The sequence below is a fragment of the Oikopleura dioica genome, chromosome 2 (assembly GCF_907165135.1).
Source record: "Oikopleura dioica chromosome 2, OKI2018_I68_1.0, whole genome shotgun sequence".
Classification (NCBI taxonomy): Eukaryota; Metazoa; Chordata; class Appendicularia; order Copelata; family Oikopleuridae; genus Oikopleura; species Oikopleura dioica.
This window is the reverse complement of record NC_137292.1, coordinates 13,160,349-13,181,981: the sequence shown is the minus strand read 5'-3', so window position 1 is coordinate 13,181,981 and position 21,633 is coordinate 13,160,349. Positions and strand designations below refer to the sequence as shown.

At 41.1% G+C, this 21,633-nt stretch overlaps 6 protein-coding genes and 1 long non-coding RNA gene across 7 annotated transcripts; 1 reads left to right on the top strand and 6 right to left on the bottom strand.

Moving 5' to 3' along the window:
* Window positions 1-2,536: 2,536 nt before the first annotated feature.
* LOC145697097 (uncharacterized) lies at window positions 2,537-4,248 on the top strand. The gene is made up of 7 exons (XM_081774248.1): window positions 2,537-2,881; window positions 2,920-3,049; window positions 3,095-3,152; window positions 3,199-3,428; window positions 3,473-3,960; window positions 4,002-4,071; window positions 4,112-4,248. Exons 1-7 carry the CDS (start codon window positions 2,587-2,589, stop codon window positions 4,164-4,166), a joined length of 1,326 nt encoding a protein of 441 aa, XP_081630374.1. The 5' UTR covers window positions 2,537-2,586; the 3' UTR covers window positions 4,167-4,248.
* A 339-nt stretch (window positions 4,249-4,587) lies between these two features.
* LOC145698364 (uncharacterized) lies at window positions 4,588-5,284 on the bottom strand. The gene is made up of 3 exons (XM_081775563.1): window positions 5,182-5,284; window positions 4,798-5,014; window positions 4,588-4,756 (listed from the first exon to the last, which is right to left on the bottom strand). The coding sequence occupies exons 1-3, from the start codon at window positions 5,198-5,200 to the stop codon at window positions 4,588-4,590; spliced, it is 405 nt and encodes a 134-aa protein (XP_081631689.1). The 5' UTR covers window positions 5,201-5,284.
* A 738-nt stretch (window positions 5,285-6,022) lies between these two features.
* LOC145699909 (uncharacterized) lies at window positions 6,023-6,748 on the bottom strand. The gene is made up of 3 exons (XR_014134107.1): window positions 6,608-6,748; window positions 6,118-6,277; window positions 6,023-6,067 (listed from the first exon to the last, which is right to left on the bottom strand). It is a non-coding gene; the product is annotated as an uncharacterized LOC145699909 (long non-coding RNA).
* Window positions 6,749-7,341: 593 nt separating this feature from the next.
* Window positions 7,342-8,074, bottom strand: LOC145699096 (uncharacterized). The gene is made up of 3 exons (XM_081776344.1): window positions 7,943-8,074; window positions 7,539-7,658; window positions 7,342-7,492 (listed from the first exon to the last, which is right to left on the bottom strand). Exons 1-3 carry the CDS (start codon window positions 8,030-8,032, stop codon window positions 7,358-7,360), a joined length of 345 nt encoding a protein of 114 aa, XP_081632470.1. The 5' UTR covers window positions 8,033-8,074; the 3' UTR covers window positions 7,342-7,357.
* Window positions 8,075-8,134: 60 nt separating this feature from the next.
* LOC145699095 (basement membrane-specific heparan sulfate proteoglycan core protein-like) lies at window positions 8,135-9,312 on the bottom strand. The gene is made up of 4 exons (XM_081776342.1): window positions 8,915-9,312; window positions 8,617-8,876; window positions 8,379-8,573; window positions 8,135-8,303 (listed from the first exon to the last, which is right to left on the bottom strand). Coding segments are annotated over exons 1-4 (792 nt in total). The 5' UTR covers window positions 9,251-9,312; the 3' UTR covers window positions 8,135-8,302.
* A 555-nt stretch (window positions 9,313-9,867) lies between these two features.
* LOC145699094 (titin-like) lies at window positions 9,868-11,724 on the bottom strand. Its single transcript, XM_081776341.1, has 2 exons — window positions 11,560-11,724; window positions 9,868-11,400 (listed from the first exon to the last, which is right to left on the bottom strand). The coding sequence occupies exon 2, from the start codon at window positions 11,262-11,264 to the stop codon at window positions 9,882-9,884; it is 1,383 nt and encodes a 460-aa protein (XP_081632467.1). The 5' UTR covers window positions 11,265-11,400; window positions 11,560-11,724; the 3' UTR covers window positions 9,868-9,881.
* A 253-nt stretch (window positions 11,725-11,977) lies between these two features.
* LOC145700071 (basement membrane-specific heparan sulfate proteoglycan core protein-like) lies at window positions 11,978-21,281 on the bottom strand. The gene is made up of 16 exons (XM_081777331.1): window positions 21,074-21,281; window positions 18,921-19,050; window positions 15,390-18,878; window positions 15,178-15,347; window positions 15,041-15,085; window positions 14,737-14,863; window positions 14,492-14,699; window positions 14,017-14,336; window positions 13,846-13,970; window positions 13,630-13,801; window positions 13,209-13,473; window positions 12,938-13,137; window positions 12,726-12,893; window positions 12,528-12,685; window positions 12,359-12,486; window positions 11,978-12,313 (listed from the first exon to the last, which is right to left on the bottom strand). The coding sequence occupies exons 1-16, from the start codon at window positions 21,098-21,100 to the stop codon at window positions 12,247-12,249; spliced, it is 5,799 nt and encodes a 1,932-aa protein (XP_081633457.1). The 5' UTR covers window positions 21,101-21,281; the 3' UTR covers window positions 11,978-12,246.
* Between the last annotated feature and the right edge of the window lie 352 nt (window positions 21,282-21,633).

Here is a 21,633-nt window from a genome sequence, read left to right as displayed (position 1 = left end):
GGCGTTGATCTGACCGGCTTGACTGTTGATCACCGCGACCAAATCTTTTTGGGGAATCACTCAAGACACAAAGAGCATTACTGACTCAATCCTTTTTAATTGTGACGTTTCGCTGTTTTAAAATCTCATCAGATTTTTCTAGCAATTATAAAACTTGCATTAGACCTTTTTTCTTTAAAATGAGTGAATCTTTTCCTTCAACGACAATTTTAAAAGCATCTTCTTGCGCTTGAACCCTTTTCTTCAACTTTTTAACCTGTCGCCTAAAAACCTCAAGGTCCAAATTAAACAATGAACTTGTTCTGTTGATGAATTACCGTAGTCTTGCTTCACCAGTTAGACGCCCCGTACGTCGCCGCGCTTGTCCTCAAAAATTATTTATTGACCGCAAAAATAATCAAAACTTCTAATAAAAAATGAATAAAATTATCCTCAAAGGCCTCAAACGTGATCCCCTTTGTCTCCAGAAAAGAGAACATTTCCGAAGTTTCCGATTTGAAAGGTTTCCTTGTAATTAATCCGACATTTAAAAAGCGCCCAAAGGGTACTTTTGATTTCCTTTGAAAAGATTTGAAGGGTCAATAATTCTTCTGTCCGCTGCGCGCCACACACATGGTGTGATTCGCCAGTGATTTACATAATCGTGCTTGTCACTTTGGACACGTTATAAAACCTCGATTTACTTTCATCGCCTCTACACTTTATTTCTTGATCTCGCCGCGCGCATCCGTCAAAATTTTGGCAAAATCGAGGAAGCTAAAAGTTCGCAAAGGTTCAACCTTTTTTCCAGGGCGATAGAAGATCTCCTCATTTGAATAAAAAGGTTGCCTCTTGACCTTTGCCCCTTTTTTGTTTCTTTACATTCTGGTGAACAGTCACTGATAAGGATAGCTACGAAAGATTATTTTATCGGCGACATTCTAGAGCAGCCACGAGTGAGTGCCACAACGTGACGGGAATTCAAAAAGACGGAAACATTCACGATCAAGGAAATCCGAAACAATACTAGTTCCGTGTTTCATTTATTGAGAAAAAAAAAATTAAAAAAGATAGTTCAAGTCAACTGAATCTTTCTTCTTTATGAACATTTCTGAATATGATTTTAAAATATATAATTCTTCAAATCGAACTTTAAACCAGTGTTTGAAAAAAGCCTGAGAATCGAATGGTCGGACGAGCGCGGGCGCGAAGGGTCCGATTTTTTGGAAGGGCGGATGGGAGCGGGCATGTAAAGGCCAGATTTTCGGATGGGCGGATGTGCGCGGGCACCCTCCCGCGCCCGCCCGCTCACCCTCCCGGGGCGCTAAATTCTACTCAAAGAAAACCAACCGAAAGAAACGTAAAAATAAACCAAAACCGACCAAAACAGAGTTGGAAAAAACGGACGTATTCTACACAGAAAAGGGACCTATTTTACATAGAATACGGACTTATTTTACACAGATCATAAACGATTTTCTATTTTTCTGTGTAAAATAAGTCCCAATCTTATGTAAAATAAGTCCTTGTTCTGTGTAAAATGAGTCCATTTTACTCGATAATACCCGGTCCGATCACATGCACTCACGGGCAAGGGGCGAGCATGGGAGGGGAGGGCGGGCGAGCGGGGAGCATGAGCGGTACGTGCGCGTGCGAGCAGTATGAGCCCTGATTTTTTGACGGGCGGATGGGCAGGGGCAAAATTTGTCAAAATTTTAGGTGGTCGGATGGACGAGCGCGCCCGCCCGCGCCCCGCTCGCCCGCTCGCAGCCCGCGCACATTCTTTTTTCAAACACTGCTTTAAACGATCCATAAATAAACTTACTTGTACTGTTATCACTATCTCTGTCTGCCAGAACGAAGAAAAATAACGCCGCAGACAAAAATATTCTCATCCTTGATTTCAATTCTTCCTTTCTTTTTTATTCTCTTCTGTTTTTGAGCTTTCTCTAGTTATAGATTGGCAAAATAATTTCAGAATCTTCTGTTGGATATTCCTCTGAATGATAGTAACTGGATCAACAGCGAGCAGGGTTCACTCCTTGGCTTAACCCGAAATGGTCGACACCTTCTCGGGTCAACTCTTCACTTGACACGACTTTGATCTGATGGAACGAAGATTTATGTCTCATCAAAATGCTTTGTCGAAACTAACTTTGCAATTAACAATTGTTTCTCTATTTCTTCGAAAAAAAGAAGATAGGAGCTGAACCCAGCCTTGAACCCGCTTTTTCCACGGAAAGCAATTTGAGGTTATCTCATGGACGAACTGAAATGACTAATTCAAGGTTTTAAAACATTTTAAAGCGAACACAGATTCCGGAAGTGTCTTGAAAGAACGTCGTAAATTTGGTGGTGACAGGCTGTTAATCGTTTTCGGCGAATTCTGATCGTAACAAATTATGAATCCGGTATAAGATCATATATTTATTCAAAGAATACATATCTATCTTTTACGTTCTTTAGCATGAGTGTAATATAGCTAGGATAAACTGAATGACATTCTGGTTAATCTTCTGACATTATCGTTACGCCTGAGTTCCTCCACTCTCCCCGTGCTTTCTGCTTTTTTCCATTATTAAAAGAGATAGAGAGAGAGAGAGAAAGATGAAGCTTCATAGCGCGCTTTTGGCGTCTTCTTTAGTTGGAGCTCAAAAATTGAGCTTCGACTCTTCCAATTATGGATTCGACGACTACATGAGCAGCTTCGGTAATGGCATGCTCGACTTCAGTTCTTACTGCAAAGCTGATAATTACGACCAGGATCCAGTTAACATCGCTCTCAACTACGTTCGTGGTGTTTTTGAGATGCTGGAACAGCCGGAATTCGCGATTTCGAAGCTCTTTGACGATCGGAGATTCACGGAACTCTCTCTGACTGATCTTTTGAAGATAACTGAAGGTTTTGTTCTTTTATTGATAGAATTATAATTTCATAAGTCCTTATGGAAAACTTTGACAAGAATTGGTGCAACAGGATCGTCACTGCTGTCATGGAGGCCGGGTTTGATATCGGAAAAATCGTCAAAGCTAGCTCTGGCCAGACAGTTAGAATTCTGGAGACTCTTGGGTAAGTCGTCTAAAACTTCAGTACAAGATTTGTTATTGCCCTCAGAACCAATGCAGAGCTTCAAAATCTCCTTCACTTCGTCGATGCCAACAGAGATTATTTGGTAAGCTTACTGGTATTTGGAGATCGTTAAATTTTCTAACCGTTAGCTCAAATTGGGTCCCATCTTTGAACGATCTTCGGCTGGTTGGGCAACAGTTGAGGAAATCCTTAGCAACATGGATACAAATCCTCAGATGTCATCCTTAAAATCTCTTCCATCATTCTACGATGATGAAATTGATCGGTCTTGCGCTGTTATGGAGGATGCTGAGATGTACATCAACTTTGTAAAACCACTTGCAGTTGGTTTGATTGAGGATCTTCTTGAAGGCTTCAGGTAAAGAATTAATGATTTATTTACTTACTTTGTCGAAAATTCAGAGGCCAAGAAAACCTCCTTAGCGTTGGCAAGATGATTGAGTTTACTTACCGAGTGAACAAGCATCTCCTTTTCGACGAGCAAGCCTGCACCAGATTCATCCAAGACATGTCTGATCTTCTTGCTCCATTGATGCAACTTCCCTTTGCTGCTGATTACTCCAGCTATGGCTCGAGCTACAACAGCGGCTACGAAATGATGGCTGGAGCAGCTATGGATCCCTTGACACAAATGTTCACAATGGTCCAATCTGGTGCCATTAGCCAGATCATCCAAAACTTGGATATTAAAAAGATCAACGACACAGTCTTTGAATTTCTTCGCTCCGAAATCCCATCTGCCAGAGAACAATCACTTGTTTCTGAAGCTCTGCAAGCGGACAAAACCTTTGCGATTTTGGCTAAAGTTGCTCCTAAAATGATTCAAACCTTCGTTGACAATGCTGCTCCACTGATGAAAGCTCTTGGAATTGAAGATGGTCAGATTATGGGTAGGTTTTTTAATATCTAGGGTAGAGCTTCAAACATTTAGACATCATCTCGATGCTTGGCAACAATAATCAAATGATGAACTTTGGCGATTCTACTTTCGCCAACTACGGGTCTGATCATTAATCATTTTCTTTGTGAATACTTCTTCAGAAAATTTCAACCGCGAGACTTCGGGCGAACCTTCGGCGAATACTACCGAAAGTAGATAAAATCGACAAGTCTTAGATTCATTTCTCCACCCTTCTTTACTTTTCTTGCTCAATAAAATAACTGTAGCAAATAACAAAACTTGAAACCATGAAACTAAGATGAATTATTTTATGATTAGCGTGTCTTGATAATTTATTTAACAGAAGAAGAAGGCACCCGAATGTCATTGTCACTAACACTATTCATCGGGGACAAAATCACCCGTCGCATTGAGGTGTTTTTCGTATCGCTTAAAAATGCACTTGAATCAATTATTGACCCGTCAAAGATCATTTTCGGCAAATGCTTACGATTTTGAATGACGCTTGGATCCAAGCACGTAGTAATAAATAACTGGATTGAACGCTTAGAATGGTTTTATATCTAAATCGAATTCTTATAGCATTATTGCATAGAATGATATTTGAAGAGAAAGATTAATTGAAACCAAATCCTGAGTTGATCCAACCAAGCCAGATTGAAAACTCTTGGAGAACTCGGCCGACCTCCTCGGTAAACCAGCCCGGATAATAGCTCTTCAGAGGGTTTATACACGCAAATGGGAACCAGCAAACCAAGAACGATATACAGACAAGCAAGCAAGTCCTAGACGCGTTAAAAGCCCCTCAAAAGACAAAGAAGAATACCTCAATAGTCTCGTCGCATTCACAGAAGTCGACGAAGTGTATTTTACACTGGTAGTTGGGGTCTGAGCTGGATCAGGAGCAACCATCGGTGTGCCAGAATTTACTGTGCTTGCGTTCGAAGCACAGTCGTTCAGAGGAAATGGTGATTTCTTGACGCTGGGCGACTTCGCTAATGGACTTTTTGCCGCGTTCATCCTCTCAGATAATGTTCGGTACACTGAACTCTGATTATTAGCGGCTATTTCTGATCAATGCAGAACTTCGCGAATAGAATGGTGAACACGGCGGATTAAATTGAAAAAAGAATCAAAACGAGGAGACAGCAGATTATTACTGCTGATCAGAGCATCAAAGCCGTTTATTTTGCGCTAATTGTGAACTCACGGGAATATGCCGGTGACATCTCGTGCTGTTTGTTGGCTTATCTTTTGTCAGAGAACGAATTCGCTTTTAATATTTTATGATTGAATAATAATGATGGGATGCTGATGGTAATTCTTTGTTTTCTTTCAGAACCTAAAGTTAGGGTCTTTTAAATATTTTGTATAAATATCAAATGAATCATTATTTCAGCAAAAAAATAAGCCATTTCCTTATTAGATTGTAGAGCGCGCAGCTGATCAGATGAGACGTGTCCCGACCTAAAGAAACGTTTCATGGATTTATCCTTTTCTTCCTTGTCATATGAGATTAAATACTGACTCGTATAGTTTATAGACTACGCAGTAAAATCCTTTATAAAAGAGGCTTACCGTTTTAAAGCATTTGAACCCGCTTGATAGAGTATGCAAGTGCAGCAAAGGATCTAAAGTGGGGATAATGCTTATATTTTTTGGAGCGAGGGCTATTTTAAGGTTAATCCCTCTCAAAAGTATAGGAAGGTAAAATGATATGGTCGAACTCCAGACGGCAAAAGTTGGATCCATCTTCAAGTCGCATATGGAATACATTTTTGACGTTCTTGAATTGACGCTTGATTCGAGTTGTTCTCTGTAACGATTTTGAAGTCTGAAAACATTCACTTTTCAAAGAGATCGAAATTCTTTACTCTTTAGTAGCATTTGCGTCTCCAGAAGAAAAATCGGAAATTTCCACTTCGGGTTCGTATGATTTTTCGTCGTGAATGAAAAAGGCCCAGCTTCCAACGACAATTGAACTTTGTTAAGGAATTACCAAGTTTATTTTTAAGCTTCTCTGATGTTTTCTGATATTGATTAAACCTTTCCTGCACCAAATAGTGATTAAAAAGCGTGTGGCAGTATTTGAGCTTCTAAAATTGATCAAATCAAGTTTAAGTCTCTAGTTATAAGTAGACTGAACCTGTATTTGAGATGAGAAAGTGGTGAAAAACATGCGAGGCTTCTGTCGAAACTTATTAGCAGAATTGAAAGAATTGAAGCTGTACAGAAAACGATGTCAAGCGAGTTCCAGACTCGGCAGAGTAGCACGGGCACTTCAAGTTCACATGCTCGCCATAGCCCTAAAGGTCGAGCAATTACCGAAGAAAGTCTCTTCACAAGATTGAGTCTAAGAATAATCAAGGAAGTCTAATTCGATTTCATTATTTCATGTCTTTTTCTATCGAATCACATGAATATATTTATACATATTTGTTTTGTTATTATTTTTAGATTCTAATTTCTTGGATATTTTCATGGCAAACCGCCTGTTTTATAAAAAAAAATAGACCCGCTTGCAAGAACACGTCACGTGGGTAACCATCTTTTTAGTGTCTATTTGACCCTCTTACTGTATTTTTGGCGGGTTATATATTTACTCATCCCTCTTTCGGTCGAGAGATAAGCCCTACCTATTGGCATGATGGTGGCCCCAATAAAGAAATCTGCAATGGAGAGGGAGAAAATAAAGACTTCTGGCGGCCTGTACATTTTTCGTCTGATGAAGTAGATCATGAACATAAAGTTGATTACACAAATCCATACTATAAGCTTTTACAGGTTCCATCTGATGCCTTTTTTTGCCCTTAGACGTTCAATTTTGGCAAATAATTTTCATGAAATTTGAAGATTTTACTCTTTTTGTAGAACCTTGTCATAGACAAACAACTAAGAATTATAAAATAAATCATCGTCTTCGATTATTTTTGCTCTTCATATTAAATCTCTTTTCGAAGATATCAAAAAATCTCTCTTCTTTTTTTTTAGCGACTCAGATTTAGTTTAAAATTGAAGGATTCGGAAAAGAAAAATGAGCTGCAGAAAAAAACTTGAAAAGAAGAGGGCGAAAGGGCGCCTCGGAGGAGGGTATTTATGAGCACAGATGACGACCAGGGGTGCAAGAATGAGCATTCCTCGTTCATCGAGCAATTATCTTCTAATCGCTTTGGAAATTATTCATTAAGTTCGAGATGCACAGTAGATTTCGTGTTAGAATTTGTGGAGAAAATCAGACTCTGTCTATATTCTGCTTGAACTTTTTCAACTTGGGAAAATGTACGTCAAAATGCTGTCAGATCAAAAACTGAAGACCACTAAAAAAACTCTCTTGGGAGGGATTTATTTGAGAATGTTTATTATAAAAGTCTTTCTTTGAAGGAAAGTTAGGCACTAAAGCATGGGTGATCTTCTGGAAGATTGTAGGGCCAGTCGCAAATGAAATATCGCTGGTTCCACACAAGTCCACCAGCACAATCGAATCCATCTCCGAAAAGGCCTTGGTCCCAGCAGACGATGTACTAGAATGAATTTAACGATCATGAACTTGAATTAAGGATTTTTTACCTTGGAGCACTCATCAGGATACGGATAGAAGCCGTCCAAGCAGTGTCCGGCAGGATCTTCAAAATCAGTGTCTTTGCAGCCGCTAGCGCAGAATTCCATAGCGACAGGATCGTGGGGGAACTTGAAAAATGATTTGATCAGATCATGGTGGAAAAGGTTCGAATTGGCATGTTAGTTCGGTCGAAAGAAGGTAGTTTGTTCTTGAGATTTTGATCTTAGACGATTTTCGGATAAGAAAAATTTCCAATAAAAGGGCGAAAAGTGCCCAAAAAAGTACAAATTGTCGTGAAAATGATTTTAATGAATGTGAAATGAAGACTTATCACGTATCAGACCCTATGAACTTTATTTTTCTAAGAAATAAAAAAGAAAAATTCTTAATAAAGGCATCAATAAATACTCACAGGATTCTCCGTGGTGGTTTCGATAACAGCTTCTGTAGTGAAAACTTCTTGAGCAAAAGCAGCGCATCCAAAAAGAGCAAAAACCTTCATTTCCAAAAAATTATAATATCCACTTTTTCATTATTAATTTCTCAAAACGCCGTTCTCTGACCACGTGCGTAATTCTCATAAAAGATTAGAGAATCTGTCGAATTACCGTACCAGGGTTCACTTTATTATATTTGAACTTTTTGCAGACTGAAGAATTCCCACAGAAATAAAGCTTTGTTTTGCAGGTTTACACCATTTATCTGTCTAGTTTTGAGCAGTAAGATAGATTGGTTTATTTTATAATCCAGAGCATGTCGTGAGACCCTAGTTTGTGTTTGAAATATTATTATCTTTTGAATGAATATTATTTAGTCTAAAAATTAACATTTCAAACTGTTCCTCAGAGTATAATGCCGCAAAGTCAATCTCGTCGCCATCAATTTTGAGATCGCTCATGCATCCATAAAAGCCCTGTTCGCCATCTGCGTTCCCCAAGTACCCATAAAGATCGTGATCGAAACCTCGGAAGAGTCCACGTGACTGGGCTCGATAGGACTCATCGTTGACTGTCAAAGTGGCTTCTCTGTCGCATCGCCGAAGACTTCAAATCAATTAATTATTTTGCCATTATAAAATTGCAGCACCTGATTGAGCTCCAAACGCCAGTTCTGATCATGTGACTTTCTGTCTTTCCTCGACCACTCCCGAGATCGTAGTCCAAATGAATTATGCCTCCTTTCATGAAAAGTCGCAGAAAGTCAACATTGTTGCTTCCGGTTATTAGCAGCAAAACTCCATCGTAATATTGCGGCTTGATGTTGAAGCTGATATCGACGCATTCATACCAAGTTCGAGGTACGGAAAATCGAGCGACGGAGTAAGGAGTATGCGTGAATTCCATCGCCTGATTATATAAAAAAGAGCAATCCAATTGTCAGTTACCTGGGTGAAAACAGACACTGTCGATTTCGTAAAATCATCGCCACTAAAGCAGGAATATTCTCCAGCATCATCTTTGAAAATCTTCTTAAAAATCAGCGTTCCATTTCTATTGAAAACTCTGTCTTCTGGATCAAATGCTGCCGGAGGACGGTAAGGAATTTCCTCCCCAACAGGGCTTAGCCAAGTTCTTGCTCCTCCTGCGTGACACTGAATTTCCAGTCGGGATCCTGAAGGAACAGATGATTTGACCGGATCAACCCAGACTGGTTCAACATCGAGGTCGAGAACTCTCTCTGTTCCGCCGATCGCATTTTTAGCTGTGCATTTTGCTACCATGCCAGGTCTATTTTTGTGCTACGAACAAACTGTTTTTTCTCAAAAAAATAAGTGACATAAGGTCGACTGTATCGAGCAGACATTCCTTGTGACAGAAATTAAGAGGCTTACTTCGCCCAGTCCTTCTGCTTTGAAATTTCCAACCTCGAGGAAAACCTTCGGCGGAGGATTACCCTCAGATTTACAGGTGATCTCTAGTTCAGAGTCTACTCGCGCTTGGCTGAGTTTCTCGATGGCAACAGTTGGCACGGCGAGGACAGAAATATGAGTCTGAGACGAGAATTCGCCATTTACACATTTCCATGTTCCACTATCTTCTGGCTCCAGATTCTCCAATTTTAGCATGTTGCCTACATGCTCGAGTGTTCTATTATTGAAGATCCATTTTGTCAAATTATCGCCTTCACTTCTCAAGTCACATCTGAACGAAACACCTTCTCCAGCCTTGAAGACAGTGCCAGCGGGCTCCGTTACCAAGGTCAAAACATCCATAGGTTCGAGGAGGAAGATTTTTTCAGCAAATCCGACAGGATTTTTTGCGATGCACGTGATGTTAATCGGCTGTTGTCCTTCGTATATGACATGAGCAGAGTTTATCTGGGTTTTTGTTATCTCCGAGGGCTGAAAATAATTAGAAAAACAATGATATATTATTCATTTGAAATCGTTCTTTTGTCAACCCTTCCTGTATCTCCTCACTCGCTATCCAAGTGAAAGTTAAATCCGATCCTTTTTCAACTTGGCATTCCAAATTCACTTCCGTTTGATTCATCTGAACAACTTCAAGTTGCGCCAAAATGACTGGTTCTTCGTAGACAAAGATCTCCACCGACTTATTGTTGCCTCCACTTGAACAGAAATAGACTCCAGTATCTTCAAGTCTGACATCAGTAAGCTCAAGCAGCGCGTCAGAATTTTCAATGACTCTAATACTGTTTTCTGCGGCAAAATGTGTCCATGTCACGGTTGCATTTGATTTATCCAGTTCACAAACGACAGTGACGCTTTCATTTACTCTGACGTACTCAGATGACGCGTGAATGCTGAGTACTTCTGCTGCTTTTTGAAACTCAGCAGCTTTGAGCTTTGCTTCGGCTTCTTGAATTGCTTCGTATAAAAGAGAAATTTCTTTCAAAGGAATAGAAGGGCCAAATTGATTGCCAAAAGCATTGTAGCCGAAACATGTAGCCTCGTCCATTTCACCTAGCTCAATTAGCGCTACGGGATGATCTTGACCCCATTCTTCACCATCTTTCTTGAAAATCCAGGTTGGGAGGCCGTTTTCGACGTTGCAAGTTATGTTGATTGGGAATGTGGCGATATCTTCTGGAGAAGGGTCGATGCTGACAGTCGGAAGGATTCCAATATGAACAGTTATTGGTAAACTCGTCGCGTTCCCATATTTATTAGAAGCTGTGCATTTATAAGATCCAGAATCTTCGTCTGTCAAATCATCAAAAGCTAATTCAGCGCCAATTTCTTCCAATTCTACATCATCTTTGGACCAGTGATAATTGACGTCAATTCCTAGCGCTGAGCAAGTAATAGACAAGTTGCTCCCTACTCTTGCATAAAGATCGGGCTGTTCGATTCTCACATTATGCGGTAGGCTGGAGCTTGGAATACTCGCAATTTCAATAATTTTCGAGAGACGCGTTCCAAACTCGTTTCGCGCTCCGCATTGAACAGCTTTCCATAGACTGTAGCCAACAGTAACCTCGTCAGACTGGATTTCTCGTGGGAGCTCGTCTGTTGAGTTTAGATAAACTCGCCAGAACACGTCCCCGTCTTTCGAGAAACAGTATATTTTCTCCAACTTTGAACCTTCAACGAACTCCAAGAGGCTGTCTTCGGTCGATGTCCTCAAAAATGGAGCCTCTCCAACTGTCAATTCGTGGATTCTGGATGTTTGCAGTCCATCCAAGTCGCTGACAATACACGTCAAATTGATCGTACTTTCTGGGTAGAAAGACAGCTGCGCGTCTGTTGAGATATTGTTGTTTTGTCCGTCCATCCACCGAAAGTTCAGTCCATTACCCGTCGCCTTGCACTCAAAATTTATCGGCTGTCCGATTTGAGCACTATCTGGACCGATTATCTGCACATTCTGTGGCCCAATCGGACCAATTTTCTTGTTGATATTAGCCCAGCTAAATAATCATTAAAGCTTTATAAATATGACAGAATAGAAAAAGAACACGATTGGAGTTCAGACGCACAGATTTGAACCTTACAAAGTTCACTGAACTGTCAGTTCAATCAAGTACCGCATAAATCCAGTTTCCATGAAAAATGATTGCTAAACAAACCTGACAAAGCTGACATCTGTCTGATTGGTGACAGCTCGGCATACGAATAAACCAGCACGGTTGATGCTCACCCGAGGAGAGTGCGAAAACACGTGCTGGTTGATACTCCAGATAATCGGGAACTGGCTTTTGCAGTTGAGACTTTTGAAGAATTATAGAAATGAAATTTTTTCAAGCCTTGAAGTTTTCAAGGTCTATCTTAGCAAAGAAAGCATAGTCTTCCTTGATTTCATTTTGAAATTCTGGCTTGTTGGGAAAGAAGGAATTGACATTGTTCTGTTAGAAATATTGTGCCCGTTGTGGACAATAACTGGACTTCTACCTGGTGCATCTATAAATTTTCCATGTTATCATTTCTGGTGACCTTTAAATGCTCAATCGCAAATTGATAGTTCATTTGAGATCGTAAATGAATAGATCGGATTCGCTTCAATTTATTATTTTTGTGGCATTATGGGCAGGTGTCAGAATATACAAATAATATTTTGCAGAAATGAAAGTTCCGAGAGAGAGAGGAGACTGGGCAGAATATACATACATGATGAATGTACATACTTTGCGAGTGTTGATGACGATCAGTTAATATGCGAAATGTACAGAGATGATGATTTTTACAAAATTGAATTTTGAAATAAAATAGTTTAAAATTGAACTAATGAAGGTGGCGATGCTTCTTTTGCAATGACTTTAGTTACCTCCAATGACCACCAATTCGATGGATACTTCGTCTTGGGCATAAATATTCGCGCCGATGCTTTAAAAATAAATTAAGAAATGGATCCAACATAAACTCCCTTACCAAGTATAAGTGCCAGCTGAGCTAGGTTGAATGTCCTTGATAACGAGCAGACCATTAGAATTAGCAGCAGTTCCCTTGGGCATTGCTGCTTGTCCGTTTCTGTACCAATTGAGTGCATAAGATGGAATCTATAAAATTTCTTATATGAATATGGAAATTGAAAAATTACCGAAGAGTGCGCAGAACATTTGAGTTCCACTCTTGACCCGGCTCTGACGACCTTGCGGGACTCATTCGATCGAAGATAGACTGATATTTTAGGATTTCCACGCTTTAGGTATTGGGGAGATCGATAGCTAGAATATCTGTTTTCTTCATTGTCGCCTCCTTGAAATATGTTAACAGGAGAAAAAGGGAGTTATTATACTTGAAGGAAGCTGAGGTCGATTAGTTGGCCTACTAATTTTTCGAGAATATGATCTTGTCGGCTGGTCCTCTCTTGATGAGCTTTGCGATGTTCTAGTATAGCCTGAGGATTTCTCCGAGCATTGAGAAGCAACAGATTGCAGAATATTCTCAACGAGATCCGCAAGTGCTAAAGATTGCAATCAAGGAAGAAAACCGACGACAATAACTAACCATCGTATTCCTTAACGTGAATTGATCGGCCCTTTGTGGAAAGCATCCTTAGCTCGTCATCGCGAGCGCTTGGGCCAACTCCAACAGCGAGCATGAAGTCAAACTGTTCCTGAAGCGTTTTGACGTCCTCCCGACGAATGTGATCACGTGAGCCACCATCTGTGAAAGTAATCATCGTCTTGAGCGATTCCGCGCGTAAGCTAATAAACAAAGGCGTAACGAGTGATTTCAAAAAGTATCAAAGGAAAAGCAAAATTAATCCTCGACGCACCTGGGCAGGGTATTTTCAGCGACGAAAGAAAGCGCCTTGCCCGTCATGGTGTTTTTCGCAATTTGCCGGATCACGGCCAAGCGCAAGTCAAACTCGGCCAAGTCGGACGCCGAATTAAGCTGGTAATCAACGTTTGTCAGTACGATGTCGGAGAATTGAACGACGACAACTCGTAGTGCCTGAGTGAGTTCGGAGGGAGACAGGTCGGACGTGAACTTGGAGATCCATTTTTGAATCTTCGCGAAATCGTTTGGCGGGATTGAATCTAAAATTTATTTTTATAAAAACCATAAATCTGATTTTATGTATTAATGTTTAAGTTTTGTCACTGCTGTTTGACAAACATTAAGGATAACAGACTCAATTAATTTTTAACGTGTGCTAGTATGGTAGCATGCCGTTTTCACCGCAATCCATTTACCTGAACCATCAACAAGGAAAACAATATCAAGCATTTGCTCCTTGCAAATCTCCTTCACATCATCAGTCTGGCAAGGGACAGCTGGAATTCTGACGCAATCACCACTTCGTATTTTTTGATACCCATGTCTACATTGATCGCATTTTGGTCCTGCAGTTGATCCTTGGCAACCCTGAAATAACATTTTCAAGGAATTGAAAATATTGAAATAATTACAATACACGCGCCAGTGTGCTTATTGCAGGTCTTTGCCATTCCATTACATTCGCAAGGGATGCATTGTCCAAGGTAAAGGCCTTTTCCGCGGTAGTATCCATCTGTGCATTTTTCGCAAGATGTTCCTGAAATGAATTTTCATTCGAAATCAGATTTAAGTTGAGTTTGTACCTTCATATCCAACTGGACATTGGCAAAGCTCAACTGTCGCAGCATTTTGCTCGCCTCGGTCAGGCAAAGCTTTGTCAATCTCCACATTTGAGATTTTCACAGAGCTGCCGTCTTTGTTGTATTGAGCGCGGATTGAGATCGTCTCACAGGTTGCCAAGCTCATCAGGAAATCCTCGCGAGTGACGGATTTTCCGTTTCTTCGGGCGAAAGAATTTTCATGGAGCTCGATTGAGTTTGCTCCCTTAGTGTGTGGGGATGGACCACAGCTTTGGATCAGATCGGGTTCATGGCGGGAACGGATGATAGCACATTCGAAACCCCTACAAAATTTTAGAACCATAACTCCACGAACAAAATTTTCTTTAAGATGTTTTTAAATACATTGTGAGTGACCACAGATATAATTAAACGTCAAAAATTATTAGATCATCGTCCATAAAACACTGTTTTAAAAGTATTTTCCATCAAAACTAACTTGTTGTGAACTTGGCCATTGAACTCAAGCTCAAATCTCAGGGAAGCACCGTAAGACTGAACCAGCTCTCCTCCAAGAACGCTGCAAGGAACCGTCCAAAAAGCATCATAATTTTCAGAAATCTTCAATGGAGCGTACAAACAGCCGATTCCACAACTTCGAACTTCATTGTCCTTTGATCGGCCGAATTTGTCCGTCAAATGGGTTCCTAAAATATTAAAATTTTGAAGAGAAAAAAGTCAAACCTGTAAGTTGTTTGGCTTGAACGGTGCTCCATTTGAGCTTGTCAAAGCTACAGTCATCCGATCGTCCCATGCAGAAGCAGGGCATAGACAAAGGGGTCGATGGGTTTTCATTGCAAAGGACTTTTGACTTAAATATATAATAAATAAAAGTGCAAGATAATTAAACACTTGTTTTGGCCAAGATACGCCTAACAAAAATATTTGTGTTTCTTCACTAGAAAAACGAGTAGTAAAATACAAAATACTTTAGTAAAAACGCAAACAATATGGTTTCTTAAAGTTCACTCGCACTTCAAATTAGAACCTTTCTCGGCGAGCAAACGGGATCAATGCCGCAGTAAACAGTGCTCTGATAAGCTTATCAAAATATGGCTGGACGCATGCGGTGCGCTGGTTAATTACCGCCTTGGAAAGTTAAAAGGTTCTATTTCTCAAACACACCTGGCACTCGCCGGTAAAGTCTTCACAGTCGTTGTCATCACCGCAGTTGCATTTTTGACAGTGACCAGTGGTAAGGCGGAAATAGCCATGTGCACATTCCTCGCAACTCAAACCTCGATAGCCGCGAGGGCAGAAGCACTTTTCGACGGATGTAGCTGGGATCGAGCTTCCTAAAAACATTGATTTATAGAAATAATAAAAGAAGGCTTTACTTTGAGTGCTAGCCATATCTACTTGGAAGTTGGCGATCTCTGAGAATTCAGTGTATCCAATGCATCCTTGAATAAGGATTCTTTGAATATCTGCAAGTACTGATAAAATATCCTCCCGACTTGCACTCCTTCCATTTTCAAGCTCCCAGCCAGCATTTTCAGAGATTTTGACATTAACAGATCCTCGAATGACGCCGAAATTATACTTGAGGGTTTTTCCTTTTCCAGTCAGAATAAGTTCAACTCGTCCGCCAGGGTTCCTTTCTCCGTCAATGATGATATCGAAGACCATTGAGCCGCCGTAATATGTTAGCTTGTCACCAAGGAATCGATCAGGAATAAGCCAGTAGCAGTTCTCTTTTCGATAAGTACGAGCGTGGTAGCCACCTTGTCTCTGGTGGTTGATATCGGAACGCTCTAACTGGTCCAGGCCGCCGTGTGAATTAATCTCGACGATTGGGAATCTATCCATGTCCTGTGGAATAAATCTGTTGAAGAAAAGATTCGAGGCTTTGCAGTTCTTTGTGACATCAGAGCACCAGCAATCTAAACAGCCTTCTGGATATTCCTCTTTTGGGCCATCGAAAGTGTTGATCTTGCAGCGATCGCATCTGCTTCCAACAGTATTATTCTTGCAATTGCAGTCACCATCAAAGTTTTCTGTCCCAGCTGGATTGCATGGAGAGACTTCAGGAGCTTCCGTCGACGTTGTTGTTTGAGTCGTTGGTGTTGTTGTCGCCGCCTTAGAGGTTGTTTTCTCAATTTTGAGTGAGCAGTCTTCCTGATTTAGATGAGCCGGGCATTTGCAAATAGGCTCCGTACCGGATACATCATCAAGCTCGCATTCGTATCCATTGCAAGGACATTCGATGCATTCATTTCCTTTTCTGTAATGACCTTCGACACATTTCTCACAGCTAGTTCCGGAGAATCCCCATGGGCAAGAACAATGCTCGACGTAGCTTGATCCTCGCTGAGTGGAAACTTTTTCAATGGACACATTCGATAAGCTTGTCTCGAACATATTCTCGTCATATGTTGTTCTGAGGAAAACGCCGGCAACATTCGCTAAAACATTCAAAAAGTCTTCTCGTGAGACTGACCGGCCATTGATGTCTTGCCAGTTATCTTCGCGGAAAGAAACGCGTCTGGTGTTGTCCCGATTCGGCAGTGTTGGTGTCCGGAAGCGATATGAAAGTTGCGAACCATCGGCCGCTTGTATCACTACATCTGGCAGGTCGATCGGCGTGTCGTATTGGGACTTGAAGGAGACGGTGTATTCCAGGGATCCACCATAAGTCTGGATCATGCTGCCGGAGAATGGTTCTTGAAGCGACCAGTAGTTAGCAGAAGCAAGAAAGCGCTTTGAAAGATCGATCAGTGTTATTTTCTTGTGACCTCGAATGACTTGCTCGGGCTTGGGGTAAAATGAAGAAGCATGATCATCAAGGGGAGCAAGTTTGATTTCGGAATAATCATCAGGATCAAGGTGTACTCGAGCGTAACCTCTATGAAGCTGAGCGCAGGCGCTGCTTTGGCCAGAACACCAGCAGTTCAAACAATCTCCGTCTGGCGATTTAAAAGTATTGTCAGGACATCGTCCGGCGGTTGGTTTCCGGACAAAAAGGGCTGCGTCAGGTACAGGGATAATATTACCACGAGAATTCATCGCCTCGCAAGAATATGCTCCTTCATCCTCTTTTGTGACGTTTCGAATGGTGAGTCGGCCGTGACCAAGGTGGGTTTTCTGGTCACATCTTGGCGCGGAGCAAGTGTGGCCCCAGTTTTTTCTCCAGGAAATAATGGGCATTGGAGTTCCTACCGCTGTGCATTCAAGGACAACAGTGCTGCCAACAGAAGCATGCACTTCAGGAAGTGGTGGATTTGTTACAGTCGGAGCGGCGCAATCAAGCTCATCAGAACTGTCGGAGCAATCAGGGTGATCATCGCATTGGTAAGACTTGGGAATGCAGTTACCGCTCGCTTTGCACTGAAACTGGGTGCTCTCACATGGACCCTCAAAGCTTGCTGGACATTCGCTCTCGTCAAAGGCATTGGCACAGTCCATGTCGCCATCGCAGAGCCATACTTTCGATCCGCACTTGCCGTTTCCACACATGAATTCGTTTGGCTCACATTCTCCAGCACCGCCTTCAAAAGTTCCACATCCCCACTCGTCAGATCCGTCAGAGCAGTCTTTTACTCCATCGCATGCTTGAGATCTATCAATACAATCTTTGCCATTGTGACATCTCATTTCTGTGTACTGATTGCACTGAATATTGTCATATCCATTCTGAGCAGTGTATTTTGTCATGTATTTAGTGCTCTTAGGAGTTGTTCTTGGGGCAGTTGCTTTTGGCATCTCAGTTGTAGTGGTTCTCTCGGGCAAGTCATATTCAATAGGTTCATATTCGTATTCTGATGACTCGGGGCCACTGACATCGACAACATCAGGAGTGATGGTTGGTGGGATAACGTAGTTATCACATCCTTGCATACCCAGATCAGTAAATCTAAATCCATTTTCTTTCAGAACATAGTTTTCAATGTATTTCATTTCGACAATACTCTTCAAAAATTCTTCAGTATCGTCAGCATCACAAGCAGAATTGACCAATTGACAGCCTATGTCGATGAAGACCATGACATCGCCATTGACTTCTTTGATTTGAATTGGAGTGACTTCGTAGTGGCCAGGGATTCGATCGTATTCTTCTTCGAAGACACGCATTATACGCTCGCTTTCGAAGAGAAAACGATTGTTGCGCTCTGTGGGGGAATCGTAGTTCCATTCTGTCTGGCCAGCCATGTCGATGGAACTGCCAAAATTGACTCGGGCACGGCTGTAACGATAACAATAGGATGAGTACAACGACTGTGGTGATGAGTGGCTAGCACTGCTTGTAAGACGGGATGTTTTAGAAGTCGTCGATGTTGAAGAGGTCGTCTGAGGAAGAGTTGTTGTACTAGTAGTGCTTGTCGTTGTCGTAGTTGTTGTCGTTGTGGTAGAAGTTTGTGTGGTTGTAGAAGTTTTCGTGGTCGTTGAAGTTGTCGTGGTTGTTGGTTGCTTTGAAGTAGTTGTGCTAACAGTTGAAGTAGAAGTGGTTGTTGTTGAAGTAGTGCTAGTTGAAGGCGGATTAGTTGTTGATGAAATTTCTTCTGTTGCTGGTGAAGATTTATCATTTGAATCGGGCTTGTTTTCTTTCATATAAGTTTCATCATAATCAGCGAAGCCATAGTCACTCTCGAAGTTGCCGTCTCCTGAAAACTCTTCGCCAGAGCCTTCGATCATGAGATCCTCATCATCAGTGGTGTGGACGGCTTTGAGCTTACTGAACTGGTCGCGTAAGTTTGCCGGTTCTGTGTTCATCTCGTTCATCTTGAGGACAAAACTTGGCTGAACAAAGTCGTCTTCAAATTTCCACTCGTCTTGGGTCCATTTCCAGCTTTTCTTGAGCGGATTTGCGAGAGAGATTGTTTCTCGGCCTTTTCGAAAAAATTATAAATAGGAAAGGGATTCGAGCTTACCTGAAATAACACCTTCATTGAGTAAATTTTCTTGCTGCGTGTTTCCAATATCCCTCCTCAATCTAATTTTCGTCACTTCTTCCCTGATCTTGTTCCGCTTCGTGCAATCCGTGCATGAGCTCCAAGCCACCTAAAGCAGGTTTTTAGCTTTTTCCTCCCTGGAAAAATGATCAATCAAAAAAAACTTCAGCAAGTCGCGTAGCGAGTGGTACGCTGATCGACGAGCGGGATAAACTTGAATTGTTTTATTCGCCGGAAATAATCCCTTTTTTGAAATTTCAAAGGAGGCAGAAGAAAAGTTCCTTTTCAAGGTGATGGGTACTCAATTTCAAGAAAACTCCGGAATCTTGTTGTTTGGCGTCTTTTTTGGCATGTTTGGCTGTTTGGCACATTATTTAGATTTTCAGGTGTGAAGGAAAAATCCCTATTTAGCAAGGTGCGGTATCTTTAAAACAACAAATTTCTCGCCCAATTTCATGATTTTGAAAAAGAGCGACACTCTTTCAAAACGGATAAGCTGTTTTTGTTTGTTGCGTTTTTTGAATAAACAAAACAGTATAAAACAGCTTGAGCAAAGATTTGAGAAAAGCTCGTGAATCGAAATATCATTTAAAATAAATCCGAATTGAGTCAGAAAAACCGCAAGAACAGAAATTGACAGTGGAGCGAGGCGGCAGTCTTGGATCAACTCCAAGCGCCAAACACCTCCGACAGAGAGCACCAAAACATGTTCGAGTGGCTTAGAAATGCTGTCACCGCATTTTGACGCACTTTTTATGCCAACAAAGAATGTACGATTCTGAATTATTACGCGAATAAGTCGATTGAATTATTGAATCTTACACTTCTCAAGAAAAAAAAACTCAGGGAAGCAAACTGGGGAATGCGGAAACGGCCAAGTCCGCAAACGGGAGCTCAAATATTATCGATGAAGTTTTGTCATAATTACGGCGTTGATCTTGACTTTTTCACTCGCAGACTAAAAATTCTAATTTGGGTTATCCAAAATGTAGTTTTTCCCTATTTTCGGGAGCCGTAACCTTTCGCGTCTAGAGTCTAGACAATCTGTAGCCACGCGTAAGCCACGACCCTCAGAGGTCACTTCCGGTGTCACATGGTGATCATCAACAGAAAGTCCCTTCGCCCATCATCAAACACGTGATCGGCAACCGCGAGCGCTCGGTCACGCAGAAAATTGCCACCCGCATCTTCTCCTCGAAAGAACTTGAAGTCAATATTGAAAAAAATATGGAGACGCAGCTACGGTAGCTATTTTCGGAATTTCACGCCTTGAATCTTTCTACACCTGAAAATTTCACTAATAGGCACTAGAACCGTCTCCAAATCAATCATTAAAACTTTCTTATTGGAGAAATTAGCAAAATTTTCGATTTTCCCGAATCCGAAAATATAGCGATTTTTCCTCTTTATAGCATGTTCAGAACAAATTCATTGGCGGCTATTAATCACCCGCGCAGGCAATGATGGGGGACATGCGCGGAAGTAGTAAAACGTTCCTTTCTCTCTGAAGAAGCGACATAAAACAATAATCAGCCGGAACTTGCTTCCTCCAGCGAAACAGTTATTTTTCTGATATAAGTTTTTGAATAAACACCTTCGAGTTCCAGGAGTTGTATTGACAAAGAGCCCCTTTGAAGTTGCGTTTTTGGAATCTTTAAAATTCTAAACTTAGTTTCCGCCCCTCTTGTTGTCGAAAAAAACCCGTGTCCGGGACACCCCTTGGCAAGAGATCATACATAAAAAGACTATTTAGCATTATACGCTTCAATTTTTTCTTGATCAAGAGAGGAGGTCCTAAACTGCGGAAAAAGCACTCATTTGAGAAGATTAAGAGGTCATTATCAAATTGCACGAAATTGGGGCGAAGGGTATTTTTTGACGCGTCCAGTGTTCAACGATAATCCAGTGTTGATTCCTTCAGCGCTTGACCAAAACACAGTACGTACTAAAACGCACCCCTGAGGGCACGTTCGACATCCCCCGGGCAAATTCACTGACGAAAATTGTAAAAGATATCAATTTTATCAAGAAATCTTTGATTATAAAAAGGGGTACCATTCTTGATCGCGTCATTAATTTTGGGCACCCAATTGTTGCTCATCTTTTTAGTTGATGGAATCTTTTTTACTTACTTGGGCTAGTAGAACCGATATCTTCATGTTCTAAGAATCTGTCGTTTCTTTCTTCTCAATCAGCTTGTCATTTAAATTCTGCCAAGAAAAACGTCCGTCCAAGAATATTCTGAATGGAATCTCTTTTTGACTTCCTCTCTCTTTCTATCAATTCGAAAAAGCGGCAAAAGTACTTTGTAAAGGTGAGAAAGGGGAAAGTTGTGAAAAGGCTAATTTGAGAAAGTTAGGTCCATAAGAAGATGGTAAAAATTCGCGCGTTAGCGATTTGAGGCGCGGCGCCCGAGCGACCCCACTTAGACAGCCTACAAAAGTTTGACAGGCTAGGGGTCCTTTTTCAGAAAAAAAATTATATGAAAGTATACAGTATTTCGACGTAATACTCATTAAAAAAAGGTTAATGCTGATATTCTCGCTAAATAAAGGAATAAATAAGGAGGAAGCTTTTGAAAAGGTTCAATAACGAAATTGTCAGATTAGCGATTGAATAATTTGACAGGAAAATTGAGCCCAAGAGCGGCAGAAGGTTAAATTATCTAAATTGAAAGGGGAATTTAAAAATT

Coding starts and splice junctions, on each gene's coding strand:
- LOC145697097 (XM_081774248.1), top strand. CDS start 2,587: ATGAAGCTTCATAGCGCGCTTTTGGCGTCTTCTTTAGTTGGAGCTCAA. Junction 2,882..2,919: donor TCTTTTGAAGATAACTGAAG/GTTTTGTTCTTT, acceptor TAATTTCATAAG/TCCTTATGGAAAACTTTGAC. Junction 3,153..3,198: donor ATGCCAACAGAGATTATTTG/GTAAGCTTACTG, acceptor TCTAACCGTTAG/CTCAAATTGGGTCCCATCTT.
- LOC145698364 (XM_081775563.1), bottom strand. Junction 4,757..4,797: donor AATGCGACGAGACTATTGAG/GTATTCTTCTTT, acceptor TAACGCGTCTAG/GACTTGCTTGCTTGTCTGTA.
- LOC145699096 (XM_081776344.1), bottom strand. CDS start 8,032: ATGAAGGTTTTTGCTCTTTTTGGATGCGCTGCTTTTGCTCAAGAAGTT. Junction 7,659..7,942: donor AAACCACCACGGAGAATCCT/GTGAGTATTTAT, acceptor TCATTTTTCAAG/TTCCCCCACGATCCTGTCGC. Junction 7,493..7,538: donor ATCCTGATGAGTGCTCCAAG/GTAAAAAATCCT, acceptor AATTCATTCTAG/TACATCGTCTGCTGGGACCA.
- LOC145699095 (XM_081776342.1), bottom strand. CDS start 9,250: ATGGTAGCAAAATGCACAGCTAAAAATGCGATCGGCGGAACAGAGAGA. Junction 8,877..8,914: donor CAGTGTCTGTTTTCACCCAG/GTAACTGACAAT, acceptor TTATATAATCAG/GCGATGGAATTCACGCATAC. Junction 8,574..8,616: donor GGCGTTTGGAGCTCAATCAG/GTGCTGCAATTT, acceptor ATTGATTTGAAG/TCTTCGGCGATGCGACAGAG.
- LOC145699094 (XM_081776341.1), bottom strand. CDS start 11,264: ATGGACGGACAAAACAACAATATCTCAACAGACGCGCAGCTGTCTTTC.
- LOC145700071 (XM_081777331.1), bottom strand. CDS start 21,100: ATGAAGATATCGGTTCTACTAGCCCAA. Junction 19,051..21,073: donor TATCGGTTCTACTAGCCCAA/GTAAGTAAAAAA, acceptor AACCTGCTTTAG/GTGGCTTGGAGCTCATGCAC. Junction 13,971..14,016: donor ATGTCCAGTTGGATATGAAG/GTACAAACTCAA, acceptor AATTCATTTCAG/GAACATCTTGCGAAAAATGC.